Below are 23,268 nucleotides of genomic sequence, written 5' to 3'. Positions count from 1 at the left end.
ATTACTTCGTCATCTGCAGAGCTATTTGGCATATAAACTTGTACTACTATAGTAGGTGTGGGCTTCGTATCTATCTTGGCCACAATAATGCGTTCACTATGCTGTTTGTAGTAGCTAACCCGCACTCCTATTTTTTATTCATTATTAAACCTACTCCTGCATTACCCCTATTTGATTTTGTATTTATAACCCTGTAGTCACCTGACCAAAAGTCTTGTTCCTGCTGCCACCGAACTTCACTAATTCCCACTATATCTAACTTTAACCTATCCATTTCCTTTTTTAAATTTTCTAACCTGCCTGCCCGATTAAGAGATCTGACATTCCACGCCCCGATCCGTAGAACACCAGTTTTCTTTCTCCTGATGAAAGCTGCATGCCCTCGGGAAAAATTACGGCTGTAGTTTCCCCTTGCTTTCAGCCGTTCGTAGTACCAGCACAGCAAGGCTGTTTTGGTTAGTGTTACAAGGCCAGATCAGTCAATCATCCAGACTGTTGCCCCTGCAACTACTGAAAAGGCTGCTGCCCCTCTTCAGGAACCACATGTTTGTCTGGCCTCTCAACAGATACCCCTCCGTTGTGGTTGCACCTACGGTACGGATATCTGTATCGCTGAGGCACGCAAGCCTCCCCACCAACGGCAAGGTCCATGGTTCTTGGGGGGGGGGGGGGGGAATATCCATTTGTGGCTGCTGTAACAACATTGGAATGAAAATGGTTTCCAGCCACAAATTTCTTTAGATATGCTAGTGTGGATGTGGGATAACACCGTACTTCATGAAAAAGGGGATATGTTCCAACAAATCATGATTAAAATACCATTTTCAAGATGTGATTCTTAATGATTTACTTTACTATTAAAGTTGCTATGACATGTTGGGAACCCACGTTTAGTCACAGTGACAGATTGGTAGACAAAATCAGTTGGATTATTTATAAAGTGGTGCAAAATGTAGCTCTAAGAAATGATTTATGAACTTACTTTTTTGAATAAACAGAATACATATCTTGCAAGGTGGTATCTGAGTTAATTCTAAGTGTAACTTCTGTTGTACTCTTTTCTGAGGTTACTGTGGAACAGCTGTTTCATAAATATCTTGTTTCAGATGGAGTGATAAATAAAGTTGCCATAACATGGAGAGTTTCGGTTTACGTGTCTAGATTTCGTTGTCATTGAGTATAGGGTTGCAGCTCACAGAATAATATGTAAATAAATTATGAAATTCATTGATATGAAAACAGTGGAATAATTTCAGATAGCTAAAATTATATTGAATATATTCCTAGGGTGACTTCATTATTCTTCTCAGCTGTTTGCATTATCTGAAAATGCCCAGAACATCTTGATATAATTTTGAGGGAGCACTCCTCATAAAACGACATACTAGTTTCTTGGATTTACCTTTTCTCTTTAGTCTTCAATTTTTGTCAATGGTATAGACCGAACTTGGATGGAGTAAGTTCTGATGACTTTGTTGACAAATGATGGTGACATTTGTAGTTCGTACATCTCCTTTGCAATGCCGACTTTGTGTAAATTACTTTGTGGGTGGAATATGCATGAGCTCCATCATGCTGAAATCAGCTACTCTTTAAGCAAAAAGTTTCCTCCAATTAAAATGACAACTTATTTTGCAGGAAGTTTTCATACATGAGCCCTTTCAGGAGATGTAATGTAACAGGATTTGTTATGTTATTGAACTCATCACACCACACATTTACAGATAAGCAAAGTTGAATATTTCTACACAATTGTATGTGGATCTTTTCTTTTTTACAAGTGTTGGTGGTGCCCTTCTCAGCAAACAACAATGATGTAATTAATTGGCTGTTAGCTATTGATGAAATGATTATCCAGCTTCATTGCTGACAGTGAAAGGAGAAAGGTTAAGGTGATTGTATGTTTACTGTACATTTTAATGTCCAGCGGGATTAAAAAGAAATATTTGTACTATTGAGTACAAGTGACAGCTAGGTCCTTACATATGCAGTTACAAAATGCATACATTATTATTCAACAGCAGCAGGAGCATATCCGTTACAAAAGCTGCTAGGTATTCAGATTGTGTAACACTGTGACATTGTTTTAAATACTTGAAACTCCACAACTGAAACTGTATCAAATTCAAGCAGCTGTATCTGCACACCAAATTAAAATTGAACTTGCACTTACACTAATATTCTAATTTGACAATAACCATAAAAACACCTGCTGTTGTATTGTCATGTCATAACCATACTCAACTCCAGATCTGAGTGCAAGGTCATCTGTGAAGTACACACATCAAAAAAAGTTTAGCCTCACCCCAGTTCCCAGAACTACTGAAGATAGACGTTGACTGTGGATATTGTATCACAGACACAGTCCCTCTGATGTTTAGAGAAGTCACTAAACCTGCCCAAAGATGTAAAAAAAAACCATGAGCAGCACCTATTAGACGGAAGTGGTTTGACAGACGATCAGTTCCAGTCATTCTGCCAGGAAGGAGGTACATGGATCGTGTTGTCTGTAGTTTCAATCATGCCTAGATGGTCTACATCACGGTTCGATCGCGTCCACCTAGTTACTTTGTGCCGAGGAGGGCTCTCAACAAGGGAAGTGTCCAGGTGTCTGAGTATACCAAAGCGATGTTGTTCGGACTTGGAGGAGATACAGAGAGACAGGAACTATCGAGGACATGCCTCGCTGACTTTGCCCAAGGGCTACTACTGCAGTGGATGGCTGCTACGTACAGATTATGTCTTGGAGGAACCCTGACAGCAACGCCACCATGTTGAATAATTCTTTTTGTGCAGCTACAGGACGTCATGTTAATACTCAACTGTGTGCAATAGGCTGCATGATCCGCAACTTCACTCCCAACGTCCATGGCGAGGTACATCTTTGCAACCAAGACACCAAGCAGTGCAGTGCAGATGGGCCCAACAACATGCCAAATGGACCGCTCAGTATTGGCATCACATTCTCTTCACTGATGAGTGTTGAATATGCCTTCAACCAGGTAATCGTCAGACGTTTTTGGAGGCAACCTGGTCAGGCTGAATTCCTTACACACCATCCAGCGAGTGCAGCAAGGTGGAGGTTCCCTGCCTGTTTTGGGGTGGCATTACGTGGGGCCGACGTATGCCGCTGGTGGTCATGGAAGGCACTGTAACAGCTGTACGATACGTGAATGCCATCCTCAGACTGATAGAGCAACCATATCAGCAGCATATTGTCAAGGTATTCGTCTTCATGGATGACAATTTTCGCCCCCATTGTGCATGTTTTGTGAATGACTTCCTTCAGGATAATGACATTGTTTGACTAGAATGGCAAGCTTGTTCTCCAGACATGAACCCCATCAAACATGCCTGGGATAGATTGAAAAAGGCTGTTTACGGGTGATGTGACCCACCAACCACTCTGAGGGATCTACGCTGAATTGCCGTTGAGGAGTGGGACAATCTTGACCAACAGTACCTTGATGAACTTGTGGATAGTATGCCACGACGAATGGAGACAGGCATCAATGAAAGAGGATGAGCTATTGGGTATTGGAGGTACCAGTGTGTACAGGAATCTGGACCACTACCTCTGAAGGTCTCGCCGTATGGTGGTACAACATGCAATGTGTGGTTTTCGTGAGCAATAGAAAGGGCAGAAATGATATTTATGTTGATCTCTATTGCAATTTTGTGTACAGGTTCTGGAACTCTCAGAACAGAGGCAATGCAGAACTTTTTTTGGTGTGTGTACAACACTTAGAACTGAACTACAAACACCAACATATACCCAGAATAGAACTGAACTCTTTGCTCGAGAGTGCTGCTATTTGTACAGACACTGAATATTTCAGAATGCTGCTGTTTACATGAGCATGACATATTTCAGAATGTACAAACATTACAAACATGAGATATTTCTAGAAGCTTTCAAAAACAACAGACACTAAATAACAAATAATTTTTGTTGCCCAGTTTGAACTAGTGACCTGCAGCAAACCAGCCAGTGATGCTAACCACTACGCTGCGCTGCGTACATCAGAGCTCGTGGCAGGGTCCACCATTCTCCCCGAATGACCCTGTGTTGGTTTATTTGGTATTCATCTGACATTGTAATTTGTGCGGGAAGGTGTGTAAAGAGTTCAAAGTAGCCATTTCGTGTGTTATGCTGCATGCTGTATGTTAAATTTTCAAGAAATGTGCTTGTGAGAGTAAAGTAGTCTGTTGGAACTTGTGGATTTCAGTATGATTGCAAAATTTGTTTGCTAATAGGTATACTGGTAAAAAAAAAAACGGCAAGAAAATTCCACAGGATAGAAACTAAAATCTGAAAGACACCCCAAGCACCTGTAGCTAACTGATGGATTGCACATAGAGAACATAACAGCACAGACCAGCACAACATGCTACAATCTCCTACTATGGTGATATTGATTTAAGAGTTTCCTCAGACTGTTGCAAGTGTTGGGGGTCAGGGTGTGCAGCAGTTAAGAGGGATAAGATGTGTGGTACAAGGAAGGAGTTAGAGGATAATGGGAGGTGTGAATAAGGGAAAACGGGTGGCTCGCAATGGGCGTAATGATGTGAACTCAAAAGCTGTTGTTTATGAACCAGACATAAAGTACAAGATTGGGTATGAGAAGAGTGGTGTGGGAATTGATATAGGAGGAAAAGTTGAGGAAGGTAGTGTGAATTGACAATATGCCAGATGAACATTTCTCACATTCATAGTTATGAGGTGATGGTGCTGAGGACTCAAATGGCTTGGATACTGAAGCATCTCTTAAAATAATTGGTGTTTTGCTTTGCAGAATGGTTAGTAGAGTTTGCCATAGTTTTGTAGTGGCTATTCTTGTATGTAGATAGCTGTTCATTTCCCACTTTAATTGCTGCCCAGCTGGCGTAGAATACATCTGGTCATCCTCAGAGAAATTGTCCGTGTGGTGTGTTACTTGGAGAGATTTCCTTAGTGATTGTCTAGCATGTTGCATGAATTGAGCTGAGGGGGGGGGGGAGGGGGGGGGGGGAGAAAACTACTATTATACAGTCTCAAATTTGGAAAACAGCTTTTAAAGCAAAGTTGGACATAAGAATAAGGAAGAGTTTTTAATTTTGCAAAGAAAGAAAGAAATAAAACTTGTCATGAAATCTCCCATTTGCTTTTCATTGTAACTGAAGGGGGTTTGATATGTCACGTTTCATTTCTTATGAAATCAGTGTTTAGCTAATGCTAACTTTGATTTTCTGATGATGATAGAGCTGTTTTTTGCTTTAAAGTATGTGTGCATGGGTAAGTGAATATTTAACTTACAGACGTTCTAAATAGTGTAGCAGTTATGTTACTTGAAACTTTTCACATAGCAGTTCAAGCTTTTAGGTGAGGTTGACAGCAACTTTAAACAGTTGGAGACTGATAATTATCAGAGCAAAATTCTAGAGATCCTAGAGATAATGCCAAATGTATGGAATAGTGCCAGATATATCAGAAGTTGACGAGCAGCCAATCACAACCATAAGGAGAACATACACATCTACTTACATACTTCACAGACCAACTTCGCTACTCGCATTTAGAATAAGCAAAAATTGACTGTCTGTATGTCTCTGCACCGGTCCTGATTTCTCTTGTTTTATCTTCATAGTCCTTATGCGATATGTATGTTGATGGCAGTAGAATTGTTCTGCAGCTGCTTCAAATGTCAGATCTCTAAATTTTCTCACTAGTGTTTTGTGAAAGGAATGTCTTCTTCCCTCTAGAAATTCACAGACCATCTCCTGAAGAATTGTGTGTTGATTGTAATTACCAGTAACTAATTTAACAGCCAACCTCCAACTTGCTTTGACATCTTCTTTTGTCTGTCCCTGGTAGCTGAGTAGTCAACGAGATGGAATGTCATACCTAACGGCCCAGGTTTGATTCCCGGCTGGGTCAGAGATTTTCTCCACTCAGGGACTGGGTGTTGTTGTCCTTATCATCATCATTTCATCCCCATCGACACACAAGTCACCGAAGTGGCGTCAACTCAAAAGACAGGCAAATGGTCTACCCGACGGGGAGGCCCTAGCCATGCAGCATTTCCATCTTCCTTTAATCCAACCTAGTGGGGATCCCAAACACACAATCAGTACTCAAGAATGGGTCTTAGTAGTGTTTTATATGCAGTTTCCTTTACCAATGAACCACACTTCCCAAAATACTCGAAATAAAGTTAAGTCAATCAATCACCTTCCCTGCTCCGTCCTTAAGTGCTTGTTCTGTTTCGTATCACTTTGGAGCATTATCCCTATATGTTTAATTGACCTGACTGTGTCAAGCAGTATGCTACACATATGGTGTGCTATTACTTAAGAAGTCTTTGAGGCATTGACGAATCTGGGAGCCAATTCAAGATGCTCATGCCTTCATTTAGACTGCAGTGGGGCACTGTGTCAAATGATTTTTGGAAGCCTAGGAATACAGAATCTATCTGTTGCCCTTCATCCGTAGTTCACAGTAGATCATGTAGGGAAAAAGGCAATCTGAGTTCCACACGATCAGTACTTTCTAAAGGCGTGCCGATTCGTGAACTTAAGCTTTTCGGTCTCTAGCAATTTTTTTATATTTGAACACAGTTTGTGTTCTAGACTTCTGTGGCAAATCAATGTTAAGAATATTGATCTGTAATTTTGTGGGTCCATTCTTTTACCCTTCTTATGTACATAAGCCACTTGCACGTTTTTTCCAGCTGCTTGGGACTTTGTGCTGGGTGAGAGATTCACGATAAATGCAAGCTAAGTAAGGGGCTGAAGTCTTGGAGTACTCTCAGGAAAACCAAATTGGAATTCTATCTGGACCTGATGATTTATTTTTTTAAACTCTTTCTGGTGCTTCTCTATACTAGGGATGCCTGTTATTATTTCCACCCTAAGGGAGTTTGTGCGATGGTCAAACTGCTATTAGATTAGATTCTTTCATTCCAATTGATCCATAGTGAGGTGGTCCTCCAGGATGTGGAACATGTCAGAAAAACAATAATACATGACAAATATTTACAACTGAAACAAATAAGCTCATGTACCTTCCACAGTTCCCAAGTGGCTGATCGTCATTTTTTTAATGAATACTATATGAAAGAATCATTTTACAAACGCTAATGCACTGAATTTAAAATAAAAAGGTTTTTTATTTATGAGGTAATAAACATGCAATAGAACTACTAGAATACTTATTTACACACATTACTGCACTGAAATTGTGCAGAAGTGTGTGTGTGTGTGTGTGTGTGTGTGTAAAAATCAGTTGGTTCTACTGAGAAATTTATCAATGGAGTAGAAGGAGTTGGCCACCAATAAATCCTTTAGGCTTCTCTTAAACTGAATTTCATTGGTTATTAAGCTTTTTATGGCTGCTGGCAAGTTATTGAAAATGTGTGTTCCTGAATAATGCACACCTTGTTGCACAAGACTAAGTGACTTTAAATCCTTGTGAAGATTATTCTTATTTCTAGTATTTATTCCATTAATTGAGCTGTTGGTTTGAAAAAGTGATATATTTTTAATCACAAATTTCATTAAGGAATAAATATATTGGGAAGCAGTAGTTAGTATCCCTAGTTCCCTAAACAGGCTTCTGCAGGATGTTCTTGAGTTCACACCACATATAACTCTTACTGCACATTTTTGTGTCTGGAAAACTTTAGCTTGGCTTGATGAATTACCCCCAAAAATAATCCCATATGACATTATGGAATGAAAGTAAGTGTAGTATGCCAGCTTTTTCATTTTTATATCTTATTTGTCTGACACAATTCACATTGCAAATAGAGATTTTCTAAGACGCTTCAGCAGTTCTGTGGTCTGCTCCTCCCAGTTGAATTTATTATCAAGCTGTAATCCCAAGAACTTAACACTGTCCACTTCTTCTATCTGCTTGTCATCGTATGTTAGGCATATACTCATGGGACACTCCTTACAAGTTCTGAACTGAATGTAGTGTGTTTTTTCAAAGTTTAGTGACAAAGAATTGGCTAGGAACCAGTGATTAATGTCAAAAAATATTTTATTAGCCGATCTTTCTAAGACTACACTTGATTTGCTATTTTTTGCAATGTTTGTATCATTGGCAAACAAAACGAACTTGGCCTCTGGTAATGTTACTGATGTAAGGTCATTCATATACACAAGAAAAAGTAAGGGCCCTAAAATGGAACCTTGTGGGAACCCACATGTAATTAGTTCCCAGTTGGATGATGCCTGATAGTCTCTTTCCTAATAAGACACTTTGTTTCCTGCCAGAGATATAAGATTTGAACCATTTTGCAGCATTTCCTGTTACACTACAATTTTGTAATATACTTGAAAGGATATTGTGATTTACACACTCAAATGCCTTTGACAGATGACAAAATATACCAGTTGCTTGCACTTTTTTCTCTAATGAATTAAGCACATTTTCACTGTAAGTGTAGATAGCCTTCTCAATATGAGAACCCTTTACAAATCCGAACTGCGACTTTGAAAGTATGTTATTTGAGATAAGATGGTTATAAAGCCGATTGTACATTACTTTTTCTAAAATTTTTGAGAATACTGGCAAAAGTGAAATTGGACAGAAATTTGATGCTATTTCTGTATCTCCCTTCTTCAGCATATTTCAATCATTTAGGAAATATTCCACTGATAAACGACTGGTTACACAGATAACTTAATATGTTACTTAACTGAGAATCACATTCTCTAATTAACTTCGTTGATATTTCATCATACCCACTAGATGTTTTTGATTTTAAAGATTTCATGATGGACGTTATTTCTGCTGGGGTAGTGAGGGTCAAATTCATATTATGGAAGTTACTTGAAATGTCTGGTCTGAGGTATTCCATAGCAGCAGCTACAGAACCTGACAACCCCATCTTTTCAATAACAGTTATAAAATGTTTGTTGAAAAGTTCTGCAACACTATACACATGTCACCAATGTATCATTTACTCTTAATGCTATTTGTCCCTCTTCATGTCTGGTTCTACCGGTCTTCTCCTTCACTATGTCCCATATTGTCTTTATTTTGTTATCTGATATGACTATCTTTTCCTTGTAATGTATTTGCTTTGATGTTCGTATTACAGTCTTTAATATTTTGCAGTATTTCTTGTAATGTGCTATAGCATCAACATCAGAACTGTTTCGGATTGACAGATACAGTTTTCTTTTTGTTTTACAAGATACCCCTATTCCTTGAGTAATCCATGGCTTCTTTGTAGACTTTACTCTAACCTCGGTTAATTTTGGGGGAAAACAGTGTTCAAATAAGGTAAGCACTTTATTAGCAAAAGTGCTATGTTTTTCATTCATGTCATGAGTACTGTAAACATCAGTCCAGTTAATGTCTCTGAGGAGTGTCCTAAAATAACCAATTTTTGGCTTATTGATTACCCTCTTGAGCTCAGAGTTAACAGATTTTATATATTGTTCAGTATTAACATTTAACAGAAGTAACTGCTTGTCATGGTCTGAGACGTCATTGACTATTGGTTTTGTAATATAATTTTGTTCATTGGACTTTTCTATGAAGATATTACCAATGGCTGTTTGTGAGCAATTGGCTACCCTAGTGGGGAACTTTACAGTGAGAATTAAGTTGAATGATAGTGTTACTAACTCAAATAAGTTCTTATTGGGAGAGTCTGTAGGAAATCTACATTGAAATCACTAGCAACCACTATTTCTTTGTTTTTGGTTATTAAATGGACCAGTACAGCTTCAAGGTGGTTTATGAACAGATTAAAGTTAATGTCTATGTTCTTAAATTTATGACAGTTCCTGATGAATGTGGCAACTCCTCCTTTCTCCATTTCTGCTCTACAAAAGTGAGATGTTGAACTAAACCCTGTAACACAAAGTTCTATACCAGTGGTCACATGATCTTCAGAGAGGCAGATTGTGTCAGCTGGGTTTGAGGACTCTAATTCATCTATGCAGATAATTAATTCATTAATTTTATTTCTCAGCCTTCGAATATTTTGATGCAATAAAGATAGCTGACATTTCACATTGACAGAGTTAAAATTGGGTAGAATTAAAATATCTGCTGGTTGTTGAAAATTCTTAACCAATAGCTGTTTATGCTGATGTAATAAGCTAGAATTATGTTTTTTGGTGTCTTTCACAAACTGAAGGTTTGTCTCAGTCCTAACTTTTCTTAAAATTTGGTTTCTTCCTGTCCTTTCTACCCTAAAAAGGGTATTTTCTGAACCCTTTAACCACTAGTATTTTATCGCTGATGACAGTGCCTCCACCTTTTAACTTTCCTGTTGTTTCCCCAGCCAGTTTACCCTTCCCTTTCCCGTTGAGGTGAAGGCCATGCCTAGTATAATCCCACCTATTGAGAGAATCAACAGGAACGACACCAATGTGTGACCCTGCACCCGACATAAGCAGCCATTCCAACTCCTGATTAACTCTCGTGACAGAAGAGTTCAAATGAGGTCGGTCATGGTGCCCAAGAACAAAGTCAACACTAGTATGCTTCGATGCTCATGCAGTCTTTGCCGGATCACACTCTATACTGTACCCAGAATCTCTGTCAGTACTACTACCTGGCCCACTCTCTGTAACCACAGTGCCTTGCTTAGTGAAATCTTTGCAAAGTGGTCCTAAATCCTCTGTCACCTGCTCCAGACCAGCACTAGGTTTAAAAAAAAAATTGGTGACCTGGTATTCTAATCCTAGTTCATCCTGCAAAAGTTGGCCAACACCTCTTCCATGGGAACTACCTAATAACAACACTTTCTTTCTCTTTTTACTATATGACTCTACAGTCATTCTGCGTGAATCATTTCTAAAATGTAAAGTTTAAAATTTTGTCTTACCTTTTTAAATTACCACACTAGACTGGTCGAATGACTGGATAGAAGACTTTGATCCACTTGGTGATTTTACGTAGGACCACAATTTTCTCAGGTTCTGGGCAAGATCTTTTGTTGAGGTACGATGGTGGACTTTATGGTATGCGTCACACATTGATCTTTTTACACGTGCATGGATTTGTGCTAACTTTTGACTGTTGTAATTTGTGTGTTCTTTTTTGAACAGAGTTTGCAACAGTCTCTGTTACCTCAGCGTTCTCCAGATTTTGTTATTAAACCATGGTGGATCTTTTCCTTCCGTACTCAGCACATACTTCTCCAGAGTATGATTTACAAACAGTTTAAACCTTCCCCATAAGTGCTCTACATTTGTTACATTGGAACAAAATGTCCATTCATTGTCTGAGTGGAATGCTAACAACTGCTTATCTGCTCTTTCTAGCAAAAATGCGCTCCTAATCTTCTTTATGGATTTATTAACTTTAGTAACCATTGTTGCTATGATACTGAACTCTAATCCTTGTCTCTGTACTGACACTGTCGATAAGGTCAGGTCTATTGGTAGCTACAAGGTCTTTTATATTTCCATTGTTTGTAGGCTTTTGAACTGGATGCTCAAGAAAGTGTTCTTGGAAAACATGTTCAAAACTATTTCACAAGACTTGTCTGTCCATATCTCCTACAATGACTACATAGACATCTCAGTCATACTCCATGGTTTAGTTATTTCCAACCAAATTGCATGCTCAAGGTATTTCCACACTGTTGTTGTTGTGGTCTTCAGTCCTGAGACTGGTTTGATGCAGCTCTCCATGCTACTCTATCCTGTGCAAGCTTCTTCATCTCCCAGTACCTACTGCAACCTACATCCTTCTGAATCTGCTTAGTGTATTCATCTCTTGGTCTCCCTCTACGATTTTTACCCTCCACACTGCCCTCCAATACTAAACTGGTGATCCCTTGATGGCTCAGAACATGTCCTACCAATCGATCCCTTCTTCTAGTCAAGTTGTGCCACAAACTTCTCTTCTCCCAAATCCTATTCAATATCTCCTCATTAGTTATGTGATCTACCCATCTAATCTTCAGCATTCTTCTGTAGCACCACATTTCGAAAGCTTCTATTCTCTTCTTGTCCAAACTATTTATCGTCCATGTTTCACTTCCATACAAATACTTTCAGAAACGACTTCCTGACACTTAAAACTATACTCGATGTTAACAAATTTCTCTTCTTCAGAAACGCTTTCCTTGCCATTGCCAGTCTACATTTTATATCCTCTCTACTTCGACCATCATCAGTTATTTTGCTCCCCAAATAGCAAAACTCCTTTACTACTTCAAGTGTCTCATTTCCTAATCTAATTCCCTCAGCATCACCCGACTTAATTAGACTACATTCCATTATCCTCGTTTTGCTTTTGTTGATGTTCATCTTATACCCTCGTTTCATGACACTGTTCATTCTGTTCAACTGCTCTTCCAAGTCCTTTGCTGTCTCTGACAGAATTACAATGTCATCGGCGAACCTTAAAGTTTTTATTTTTACTCCATGGATTTTAATACCTACTCCGAATTTTTCTTTAGTTTCCTTCACTGCTTGCTCAATATACAGATTGAATAACATCGGGGATAGGCTACAACCCTGTCTCTTTCCCTTCCCAACCACTGCTTTCCTTTCGTGCCCCTCGACTCTTATAACTGCCATCTGGTTTCTGTACAAATTGTAAATAGCCTTTTGCTCCCTGTATTTTACCCCTACCACCTTCAGAATTTGAAAGAGAGTATTCCAGTCAACATTGTCAAAAGCTTTCTCTAAGTCTACAAATGCTAGAAACGTAGGTTTGCCTTTCCTTAATCTAGCTTCTAAGATAAGTCGTAGGGTCAGTATTGCCTCACGTGTTCCAACATTTCTATGGAATCCAAACTGATCTTCCCCGAGGTCAGCTTCTACCAGTTTTTCCATTCGTCTGTAGAGAATACGCGTTGGTATTTTGCATCCGTGACTTATTAAACTGATTGTTCGATAATTTTCACATCTGTCTGCACCTGTTTGCTTTGGGATCGGAATCATTATATTCTTCTTGAAGTCTGAGGGTATTTCGCCTGTCTCATACATCTTGCTCACCAGATGGTAGAGTTTTGTCAGGACTGGCTCTCCCAAGGCTGTAAGTAGTTCTAATGAAATGTTGTCTACTCCCGGGGCCTTGTTTCGACTCGGGTCTTTCAGTGCTCTGTCAAACTCTTCACGCAGTATCCTATCTCCCATTTCATCTTCATCCACATCCTCTTCCATTTCCGTAATATTGTCCTCAAGTACATTTCCCTTGTATAGGCCCTCTATATACTCCCTCCACCTTTCTGCTTTCCCTTCTTTGCTTAGAACTGGGTTTCCATTTGAGCTCTTGGTATTCATACAAGTGGTTCTCTGTTCTCCAAAGGTCTCTTTAATTTTCCTGTAGGCAGTATCTATCTTACCCCTAGTGAGATAAGCCTCTACATCCTTACATTTGTCCTCTAGCCATCCCTGCTTAGCCATTTTGCATTTCCTGTCGATCTCATTTTTGAGACGTTTGTATTGCTTTTTGCCTGCTTCATTTACTGCATTTTTATATTTTCTCCTTTCATCAATTAAATTCAATATTTCTTCTGTTACCCAAGGATTTCTACTAGCCCTCGTTTTTTTTTTTTCTTACTTGATCCTCTGCTGCCTTCACTACTTCATCCCTCAAATCTACCCATTCTTCTTCTACTGTATTTCTTTCCCCCATTCCTGTCAATTGTTCCCTTATGCTCTCCCTGAAACTCTGTACAACCTCTGGTTCTTTCAGTTTGTCCAGGTCCCATCTCCTTAAATTCCCACCTTTTTGCAGTTTCTTCAGTTTTAATCTACAGTTCATAACCAATAGATTGTGGTCAGAGTCCACATCTGCCCCTGGAAATGTCTTACAATTTAAAACTTGGTTCCTAAATCTCTGCCTTACCATTATATAATCTATCTGAAACCTGTCAGTATCTCCAGGCTTCTTCCATGTATACAACCTTCTTTTATGATTCTTGAACAAAGTGTTAGCTATGATTAAGTTATGCTCTGCACAAAATTCTACCAGGCGACTTCCTCTTTCATTTCTTAGCCCCAATCCATATTCACCTACTACGTTTCCTTCTCTCCCTTTTCCTAAGGGACTATTAAATTTTCGTCTCCCTTCACTATCTGAATAATTTCTTTTATTTCATCATACATTTCTTCAATTTCTTCGTCATCTGCAGAGCTATTTGGCATATAAACTTGTACTACTGTGGTAGGCGTGGGCTTCGTATCTATCTTGGCCACAATAATGCGTTCACTATGCTGTTTGTAGTAGCTTACCCGCATTCCTATTTTCCTATTCATTATTAAACCTACTCCTGCATTACCCCTATTTGATTTTGTGTTTATAACCCTGTAGTCACCTGACCAGAAGTCTTGTTCCTCCTGCCACCGAACTTCACTAATTGCTACTATATCTAACTTTAACCTATCCATTTCCCTTTTTAAAATTTCTAACCTACCTGCCCGATTAAGGGATCTGACATTCCACGCTCCGATCCGTAGAACACCAGTTTTCTTTCTCCTGATAACGACATCCTCTTGAGCATGAACTTTCTTTGAGTGATTCTGAAACTGTCACAGTGGAAGCAGATGGGCGGTGTAAATAGCCGACAATGGTGAAAATATCCAACAATAAACTTGAGGCAAGTAATATCGATTTTTAAATAAAACTGTCTTTACTTGCTGCAACTGTAATTTATTTTTCCCAGATGCAATTCGCCTTTCTCTTACTCCAACACATCTCAGTGGGATCTAGAAAGATACAGTTTTGTTATTTTTAGATTATCACACAGTTCATGCCACATTTTTTATGTAAATAAATACTTACTTACAGTTTGTTGGCATCTGTGTTTCCTCTCATTTAGTTAGAGGTCGCACTAGCACTTCATTTCAGTATCCTGACCAGATGAGAGGAAACACAGAGATGCCAACAAACTTTAAGTACTTATTTACACAAAAAATGTGATGTGAACTGTTTGATAATCTAAAAATAACAAAACTGTAGCATCCTAGATCCCACTGAAGATAGGTTAGAGTGAGAAAACGGCAAATGCATCTGGGAAAAACAAATTAGTTGCAGTAAGAAACAGTGGTTTTATTTACAAAACAAATAGTTCTGTGTTTGCTGCAGAGGATGGCCATGCAAACAAACTTGTTGATGCAAGTACTCTGGTACTGAGCAGCTGCTTCCTTTGTGTAGTTCACTTTTTTAACCCATAAAGGGGAATCCTACAATTCTCATCACATAGGAGCTATATGAAAGGAGTAAAAATTCTGATACTTGAATGATAGTTGTTAAACTTTTTCTGCATTATTCATGAAATATAGTATGTCTGAATTGCATTTCTTAATGGATTAGTCTCACACATGTTAATGTTGTGGGTGTCTTATAGCCTTCCCTTATTTTTGCTAGGGGAAGATGGTTGTAGTGGTGAGAGTGATTTCATGTTGTGAATGTCTGATTGGATGTAATGCATTTGTGGGCTATTGATGTCTAACTGTTGTAAATAAAGTGATTTTGAGTAGCTAATGAAGGATTCCTAGTTTTCTTGGAAAGAAAGTTTGAAGAAAGTGAAGTGTACACAAAACTCTCAAATACATAACCACTGTCTCTGGCTGCTGAGGCTTTTTGGCCAAAAGCTTACTTGTTTAGCAGTGCTTTTGTTGTGCCTATATGTGATTCAACATTTCCACTATATGGTGAGCAACACTGTATCCTTTTCATTATATTTTTTCTTCTGATATATGGTGGACTAATGACTGTTCAGTTCGTTAAGCTTTCAATGCTTCTGAGCATAAGTTACGTTCAGTCATAATTTTTTTTTAAATGTTACACTTCGTTGCATTTTTACTCTGCCTTACTTGTGTATTCTGAATAACGGTTTTACAAACAGCATTGAGTAATCTGGTCTTCTTACTTCCTCAGCTTAGCCCACATTCTCTTCCTCTTCAGTTTTCCTTTTTTATGCTTCTCAGTGAGTGTTATTGGGAAGAAGGTTCATCTAATAGAATGGAGAGATTTGCTTTGCAGGTGATAGAACTCGATTAAAATTTGAAACTCTGTGCTGGAATGGGACTCAGTACAAGATATTTGACTTCAGAGGTCAATCTGCACTGGCAGAGGAAGTGAAATGCAAACTTCTGGGTTCAGTAGAAGATCTTTTATGCAGTTTTAATCTGGTGGGTATTTTGAAAGTGTGTTACTTACCTATTACTGTGGTGCCTAATGTTAAGCTAATGAAATCACTGGGCTATAAATTAATCTGTCCTGGAGTTCGCAGCTGAGCAGAACTACACATTTGAGGAGTGTTATTTAATTTGTTCTCTATTTGAAAACTAAATTGTTGTGTTGTTGTTAAAGTGAATCTTTGTAGTTGCATTGCACATCAGCTTAGTTTATTAATGCTGTTCTCTTTGTTGTTTTTGCACAGATTTATTACAGCAGATCAATGCGACACCACCAAATTCCCATGAACAAGAAGAAGCTCCCAGAAAACGCAAGAATACAGGTAATTATGAGCTTTAATTTTTTATTTTGTAAATTATATGTTAACTGATTGATGGTGAATTCATCTTGTGGAGTAGGCCACATGAATCAAAAGGTGTTTTTGCCAATTTTGATTCATGTAAGGATCATTTTTAGGCCTGAAGGACTGCTACTGTGGAAAACAGTTTGCCGGTTGGCATTGTATTCATTGACAACCCGTTTTTTACAGTGGCTGCCCTTTGTAGCTGCCATTGGTGTTTGAAGATTATCCATATGTGAATCAAATGTTGTAAAAAAATTAAAAAAAAAAATGTAATCAAGACAGGGTGCTCTTTTAAAAGCACATCAGCATCCTGGTGATCTCTCAACGTTGTCACAAATGAGATCATCTTATGAAATTAAGGTAGAAAAGCTGATACCTCAGTTGTATTAATTACCCCCTGCGGGTTCGGGGGTTAGAATAGGCCCGCGGTATTCCTGCCTGTCGTATGAGGCGACTAAAAGGAGTCTCACACGTTTCGGCGTTATGTGGTGGTCCCCTGTTGGGTTTGACCTCCATCTCTCAAAATTTTCCGAAGAGCGAGCCGATTGGGGAAGGGCGCTTTACTTGGTGCATTGTGTCCATCTTGCGATCAGACCTTTCGCCAGCTTATTCGTCGTTGAATTGCAGTCCTGCCCGCTCTCCATCTCTTGGGCATGACTACGTTCCTTCGTGCAGATTACACCTTGCACTGTGCAGTGCCTCTTTCTGCACTGACGGCGACCATGGACCACATGTTACCTAACATCCAGCACGGTAGCCAGTCCGTTGTGGTGGGGCCGCCATGTACCCTGTTGGTTGTAGCCCCCTGACAACACAGGGATCGCTCTACTGATGCCTGCGCCGTTAACTCCCCATGTATGCCAAGGAGTAGATGCCCATCTTCCTGGGGCATCGGGACTCCCGGCAATGGCCATCCTGCCAGGTGGCCTTTGCTGTGGCTGGGTGGCGCCCGTGGGAAGGGCCGTTGGTCGGAGTAGGTGGCATCAGGGCGGATGACACGCAATGAAGCGTGGTACATCGTCTCTCGCTGGTGGCCAGCCGCCAGCAGTCTCTAAGCATTCTCGGGCTCAATTTAACGCTCAGAAGTACGATCCGAAAATGTTCCCCTCCCTGGCCACACCGTGGGAGGAATGTAAGTCTCAGGATGGCAGTAGCAGTTATTCGCCCCGATTCTTAGTTTGTACGAGAGCTGATGGGGAGTCTGTTCTCTCCACAAAACCTCAGTTCTTCGTCGAGCATTTAGAGGATAAGTTTGGGGAGGTGGAGGGCTTGTCCAAAATGCGCTCTGGATCGGTCCTGATACAAACGGCATCCTCTGCCCAGTCACGACGGTTACTTGTTTGTGACAAGTTGGGGGATGTTGCTGTTACGATCACACCCCATAAGAGTTTAAATATGGTCCAGGGAGTTATTTACCATAAGGACCTTCTTTTGCAGTCTGATGACGAGCTGCGCCCCAACTTAGAGTGCCGAGGTGTACATTTCGTCCGGCGCGTTCATCGGGGTCCGAAGGAAAATCAGATTGCTACCGGTGCCTTCATCTTGGCCTTCGAGGGTGATACGTTACCGGAAAAGGTCAAGGTGATGGTCTACCAATGTGATGTCAAGCCCTATATCCCTCCCCCAATGCGGTGCTTAAAGTGCTGGAAGTTCGGCGATATGTCTTCCCGCTGCTCTTCCAGCCTCACATGTCGAGATTGCAGACGCCCATCTCATCCCGATACTCCATGTGCCCCGCCTCCCATCTGTGTCAACTGCGGGAAGCACCATTCACCTTGCTCGCCAGACTGCAGAATCTTCCAGAAAGAGCGCAGAATCATGGAATATAAGACCCTGGAACGACTGACCTATACTGAGGCCAAAAGGAAATACGACCAATTACATCCTGTGAGAATGACATCTTCCTACGCTACTGCTACAACACCTGTGCTAGTCCCATCAGTTTCGCGACTTCCGGCCGGATCGACGAGTAGTAAAACTCCTCCTGCCCCCTTGCCAGTGGGGGGCTCTACCCACCGGGTTGCTCCTGCGCCACCTACCTCAGGAGCAACACCATCCCACCCATCCGGGACGTCCGTCCCTGCTTCTAAGCCGGAGAAGTGTCCAACTTCTTCGGCATCTCACGCTCGCAAGGGGTCCCTTGGGTCCCTCCCTTCCCAGGTTTCCACCAGCGGGAAGGGTGACGACCAACAGTTGCGTAAGTGCCCACAATCCGCTGGTCGTAGGGCTTCAAGATCCTCCTCAGTCCCGGAGTCTGAATCGGTGAAGCCCTCCCAGCCAGTTAAACCCAAGGAGCAGCGTGAGAAATCCAAGAAGAAGAGCTCTAAGCCCAAGGAACTCGCGGTGGCAGCCACCCCACCGCAACCTTCCAGCTCTGCGTCTGAGGACGAGGTGGAGATTCTGGCGTCCACTGAGGACCTAGCACCGGTGCTCAATTGGAGGCAGCAGGTGACCCAGCGGCGTAATCTGCCTTCCAAGTCCCGTCACGCCTCTCTCAGACATGGACAATACCATCCTCCAGTGGAACTGCAGCGGTTTCTTCCACCATCTAGCTGAGCTCCGACAACTTATCAGCCTTCACCCTTTCTTCTGCTTTGCACTTCAGGAAACTTGGTTTCCAGCAATGCGAACCCCCGCCCTCCGTGGCTATCGGGGTTATTATAAGAACCGGGCAGCTTATGAAAGGGTGTCTGGTGGCGGCTGCATATATGTCCTTAACTCTCTTCACAGCGAGTTTGTTCCTCTACAAACAGCTTTAGAGGCTGTCGCTGTTCGGGTGTGGACGCCACAGGCTGTTACCGTCTGCAGTCTTTACCTTCCACCGGATGGTGCTGTCGCGCAGCATGTCCTGGCTGCACTGGTAGCCCAATTGCCGCCACCTTTCTTGTTACTGGGCGACTTCAACGCCCATAACCCTCTGTGGGGTGGGTCAGTGGCGACAGGTCGAGGCGCCACCATTGAGCATTTGTTAGCACAGCTCGATCTTTCGCTTTTAAATGATGGTTTCTCCACACACTTTAGCGTGGCGCATGGCACGTACTCCGCCATCGACCTTTCGATTTGCAGCCCAAGCCTCTTACCGTCTGTCCAATGGAGAGTGCATGACGACCTGTGTGGTAGTGACCACTTTCCGATCTTTCTGTCACTGCCACAGCGTCAGTCTTCTCTGCGCCCTTGCAGGTGGGCTTTGAATAAGGCTGACTGGGACTTGTTTTCCTCCACTGCCGCTATTGAGCCTCTCTCTAGTGACGACATTGATGCGGTGGTTCAATCGGCTACCACCGGCGTCGTTACTGCCGCCGAATTTGCCATTCCCCATTCTTCTGGGTCCCCTCGGCGGCGTACTGTGCCTTGCTGGTCGTCTGAGATCGCTGCAGCGATTAAAGATCGCCGGCGGGCGCTCCAGCGTCACAAGCGACATGCCTGCATTGAACACCTCATCACCTTCAAACGGCTGCGTGCGCAGGCCCGCCGCCTTATTCGCCAAAGCAAGCAGGAGTGCTGGGAGTGGTACGTGTCCACCATTTGCCTCCATGTCTCTCCATCGCAGGTCTGGGCCAAGATCCGACGCCTCTATGGCTATCGGACCCCTGTCAGCGTACCTGCGCTCTCACTGAATGGAGCAGTTTGTCCAGACTCCGACGAAATTGCCAACAGCTTGGCAGAGCATTTTGCTCTTAGTTCCGCTTCTTCCAATTACCCACTGGCCTTCCGCTCCATTTAAGAGCGGATGGAACGTCGGAGCCTTTCTTTTCAAACCCACCATCCGGAATCCTACAATGTTCTATTCAGTGAGTGGGAATTTCACAGCGCCCTTGCCGCTTGCCCTGATACCGCTCCTGGGCCAGACGGCATCCACTGTCAAATGCTGAAACACCTTTCAGTGGACTGCCAGCGACGGCTCCTCGACCTTTACAACCGCATTTGGGTCGAGGGTGAGTTTCCGTCGCAATGGAGGGAAAGTGTTGTTATCCCCATTCTGAAACCTGGGAAGAACCCTTTGGAGGTGGACAGCTACTGGCCCATTAGCCTCACCAACGTTCTTTGCAAGTTGCTTGAACGGATGGTGAGTCGGCGCTTGAATTGGGTGCTGGGGTCTCGGGGCCTTCTGGCTCCATCTCAGGGTGGGTTCCGTCAAGGCCGCTCCGCCACCGACAATCTGGTGAGTCTGGAGTTGGCCATCCGTACTGCCTTTGCCCGCCATAAGCACCTGGTCGCTGTCTTCTTCGACATGCGGAAGGCGTACGATACGACATGGCGTCATCACATCCTTTCTACGCTTCATGGATGGGGTCTTCGGGGCCCTCTGCCGATCTGTATCCAAAATTTTCTGTCGTATTGTACCTTCCGCGTGCAAGTCGCGGCCTCTCATAGTTCCTCCTGAGTCCAGGAGAATGGGGTACCACAGGGATCTGTCCTCAGTGTCTGTCTGTTTTTAATCGCAATAAACAGGATCGCTGCAGCGGTGGGAAATTCTGTCTCCGCTTCCCTGTATGCTGACGACTTCTGCCTTTACTACAGCTCTACTGGCATTGCAGCTGTTGAACGTCAGCTACAGGGCGCTATCTGCAAGGCGCAGTCTTGGGCTGTAGCGCATGGTTTTCAGTTTTCGGCTGCCAAGACCCGCGTTATGCATTTCTGCCGGCGCCGAACAGTCCATCCTGAGCCGCGGCTTTATCTTGCCGACAAACTCCTTGCTGTGGTGGAGACCCACAGGTTTTTGGGTGTAGTTTTTGATGCCCGGCTGACTTGGCTGCCTCACATTTGGCAGCTTAAACAGGCGTGTTGGCGGCATCTAAATGCTCTGAGATGCTTGAGCCACACCCGCTGGGGCGCCGACCGATCTACCCTGTTACGGCTCTACCAGGCGTTAATCCAGTCTCGTCTGGATTATGGGAGCCTGGCTTATGGCTCAGCATTCCCATCTGCACTGCGGGTACTGGACCCAATCCTACACAGCGGCATATGGCTTGCCACTGGTGCTTTCCGGACCAGCCCCGTGGATAGCATACTTGCGGAGGCAGGTGTCCCTCAGTTGCGGTTCAGGTGCCAAAATTTATTGGCCGCTTATGCTGCCCATGTTTTTAGCTTGCCCGGGCATCCAAACTGTCGTATCCTGTTCCCGTGATTGGTCGTCCATCTGCCAGAACGTCGGCCCCGGTCAGGTTGTACGATCGTGGTCCGCGTCAGAGAGCTTCTCTCCGGGCTTGGGGCTTTACCTCTTCCGCCTCCTTTCCGGGCACCTCTACGTACACCCCCATGGTGTGTGCCTCACCCTCGCCTTCAGCTGGAATTGGCACAGGGCCCGAAGGACTCAGTCCCTCCGGAGGCCTTCCGCCATCGCTTTCTTTCCCTCCTTGCAATGTATCAGGGCTCTGGCATTGCGTACACTCATGGCTCGATGGTTGCTGGTCATGTCGGTTATGAGTTTACTCTAGGGGACCATTCCGAACAATGTTCATTGCCTGCTGGCTGCAGCGTTTACACTGCTGAGCTGGTCGCCATCTTTCGTACCCTAGAGTATACCCACTCCTGCTCAGGTGAGTCCTTTGTGATCTGTAGCGATTCCCTGAGCGGTTTACGAGCTCTCGGCCAGTGTTTTCCTCGTTCTCGTCTGGTGATGGCTATCCAGGAGTCCCTGCATACTCTTGCATGTTGCGGCCGCTCTGTGGTCTTTGTTTGGACCCCGGGCCATGTTGGGATACCCGGAAATGCCCCCCTGCGGGTTCGGGGGTTAGAATAGGCCCGCGGTATTCCTGCCTGTCGTAAGAGGCGACTAAAAGGAGTCTCAAATGTTTCGGCCTTATGTGATGGTCCCCTCTCGGGTTTGACCTCCATCTTTCTAAATTATTCTGAAGAGCGAGCCAATTGGGGAAGGGCGCCTTACATGGTGCACTGTAACCGTCGTGCATTGAGACCTTTAGCCGGCTTTTTCGTCGTTGCAATGGTGTCCCGCTCGTTTTCCATCTCTTGGGCGAGGATACGTCCCTGGGTGCAATTACCACGCTGCACTCTGCAGTATTGCTTTTAACTGCGACGACGACCTTGGACATTTTTGCACCTAAGATCCAGCACGGTAGCCAGTCCGTTGTGGTGGGGCCGCCATGTACCCTGTTGGTTGTAGCCCCCTGACAACACAGGGATCACTCTACTGATGCCTGCACCGTTAACTCCCCACGTATGCCAAGGAGTAGATGCCCATCTCCCTGGGGCATCGGGACTCCCGGCAATGGCCATCCTGCCAGGTGGCCTTTGCTGTGGCTGGGTGGCGCCCGTGGGGAGGGCCCTTGGTCGGAGTAGGTGGCATCAGGGTGGATGGCACGCAATGAAGTGTGGCACATCTTCTCTTGCTGGTGGCCAGCCGCCAGCAGTCTCTAAGCGTTTGAGGGCCCATTTTAAAGGTAACGTTTATGACCCCAAATCGTTCCCCTTCCTCGCCACACCATGGGAGGAATGGAAGGCATTGAATGAAAGTGAGACGTATTCGCCCAGATATCTTGTCTGTACCAGAGTTGATGGGGAATCTTTTATATTCGTAAAGCCTCAGTTCTTTGTAGAGCATTTAGAGGACAAGTTTGGGGAGGTGGAGGGCTTGTCCAAGATGCGGTCCGGATCGGTGTTGATAAAAATGGCATCCTCCACCCAGTCGCGGGTCTTGCTCGCTTGTACTAAGCTGGGGGATGTCTCCGTAACTATCACACCCCATAAAAGTCTGAATATGGTCCAGGGCATTATCTTCCACAGGGATCTCCTTTTACAGTCCGATGATGAGCTGCGCTCCAACTTGGAGCGACGAGGTGTCCATTTCGTCCGGCGC

At 43.2% G+C, this 23,268-nt stretch overlaps 1 protein-coding gene across 1 annotated transcript in view; it reads left to right on the top strand.

The window, feature by feature from the left end:
• The window catches only part of LOC126256750 (dnaJ homolog subfamily B member 12), a 138,968-nt gene that overhangs the window by 12,896 nt on the left and 102,804 nt on the right, over positions 1 to 23,268 (top strand). The window contains exon 2 of the mRNA XM_049955506.1: positions 16,353 to 16,430. Coding sequence (XP_049811463.1) covers positions 16,353 to 16,430 — 78 coding nt within the window. The remainder of the gene's footprint in view (positions 1 to 16,352; positions 16,431 to 23,268) is intronic.

Source organism: Schistocerca nitens, chromosome 1, assembly GCF_023898315.1.
Source record: "Schistocerca nitens isolate TAMUIC-IGC-003100 chromosome 1, iqSchNite1.1, whole genome shotgun sequence".
In the NCBI taxonomy this organism is placed as follows: Eukaryota; Metazoa; Arthropoda; class Insecta; order Orthoptera; family Acrididae; genus Schistocerca; species Schistocerca nitens.
The sequence above is the reverse complement of the archived record's forward strand: the minus strand, read 5'-3'. Positions and strand labels throughout refer to the sequence as shown.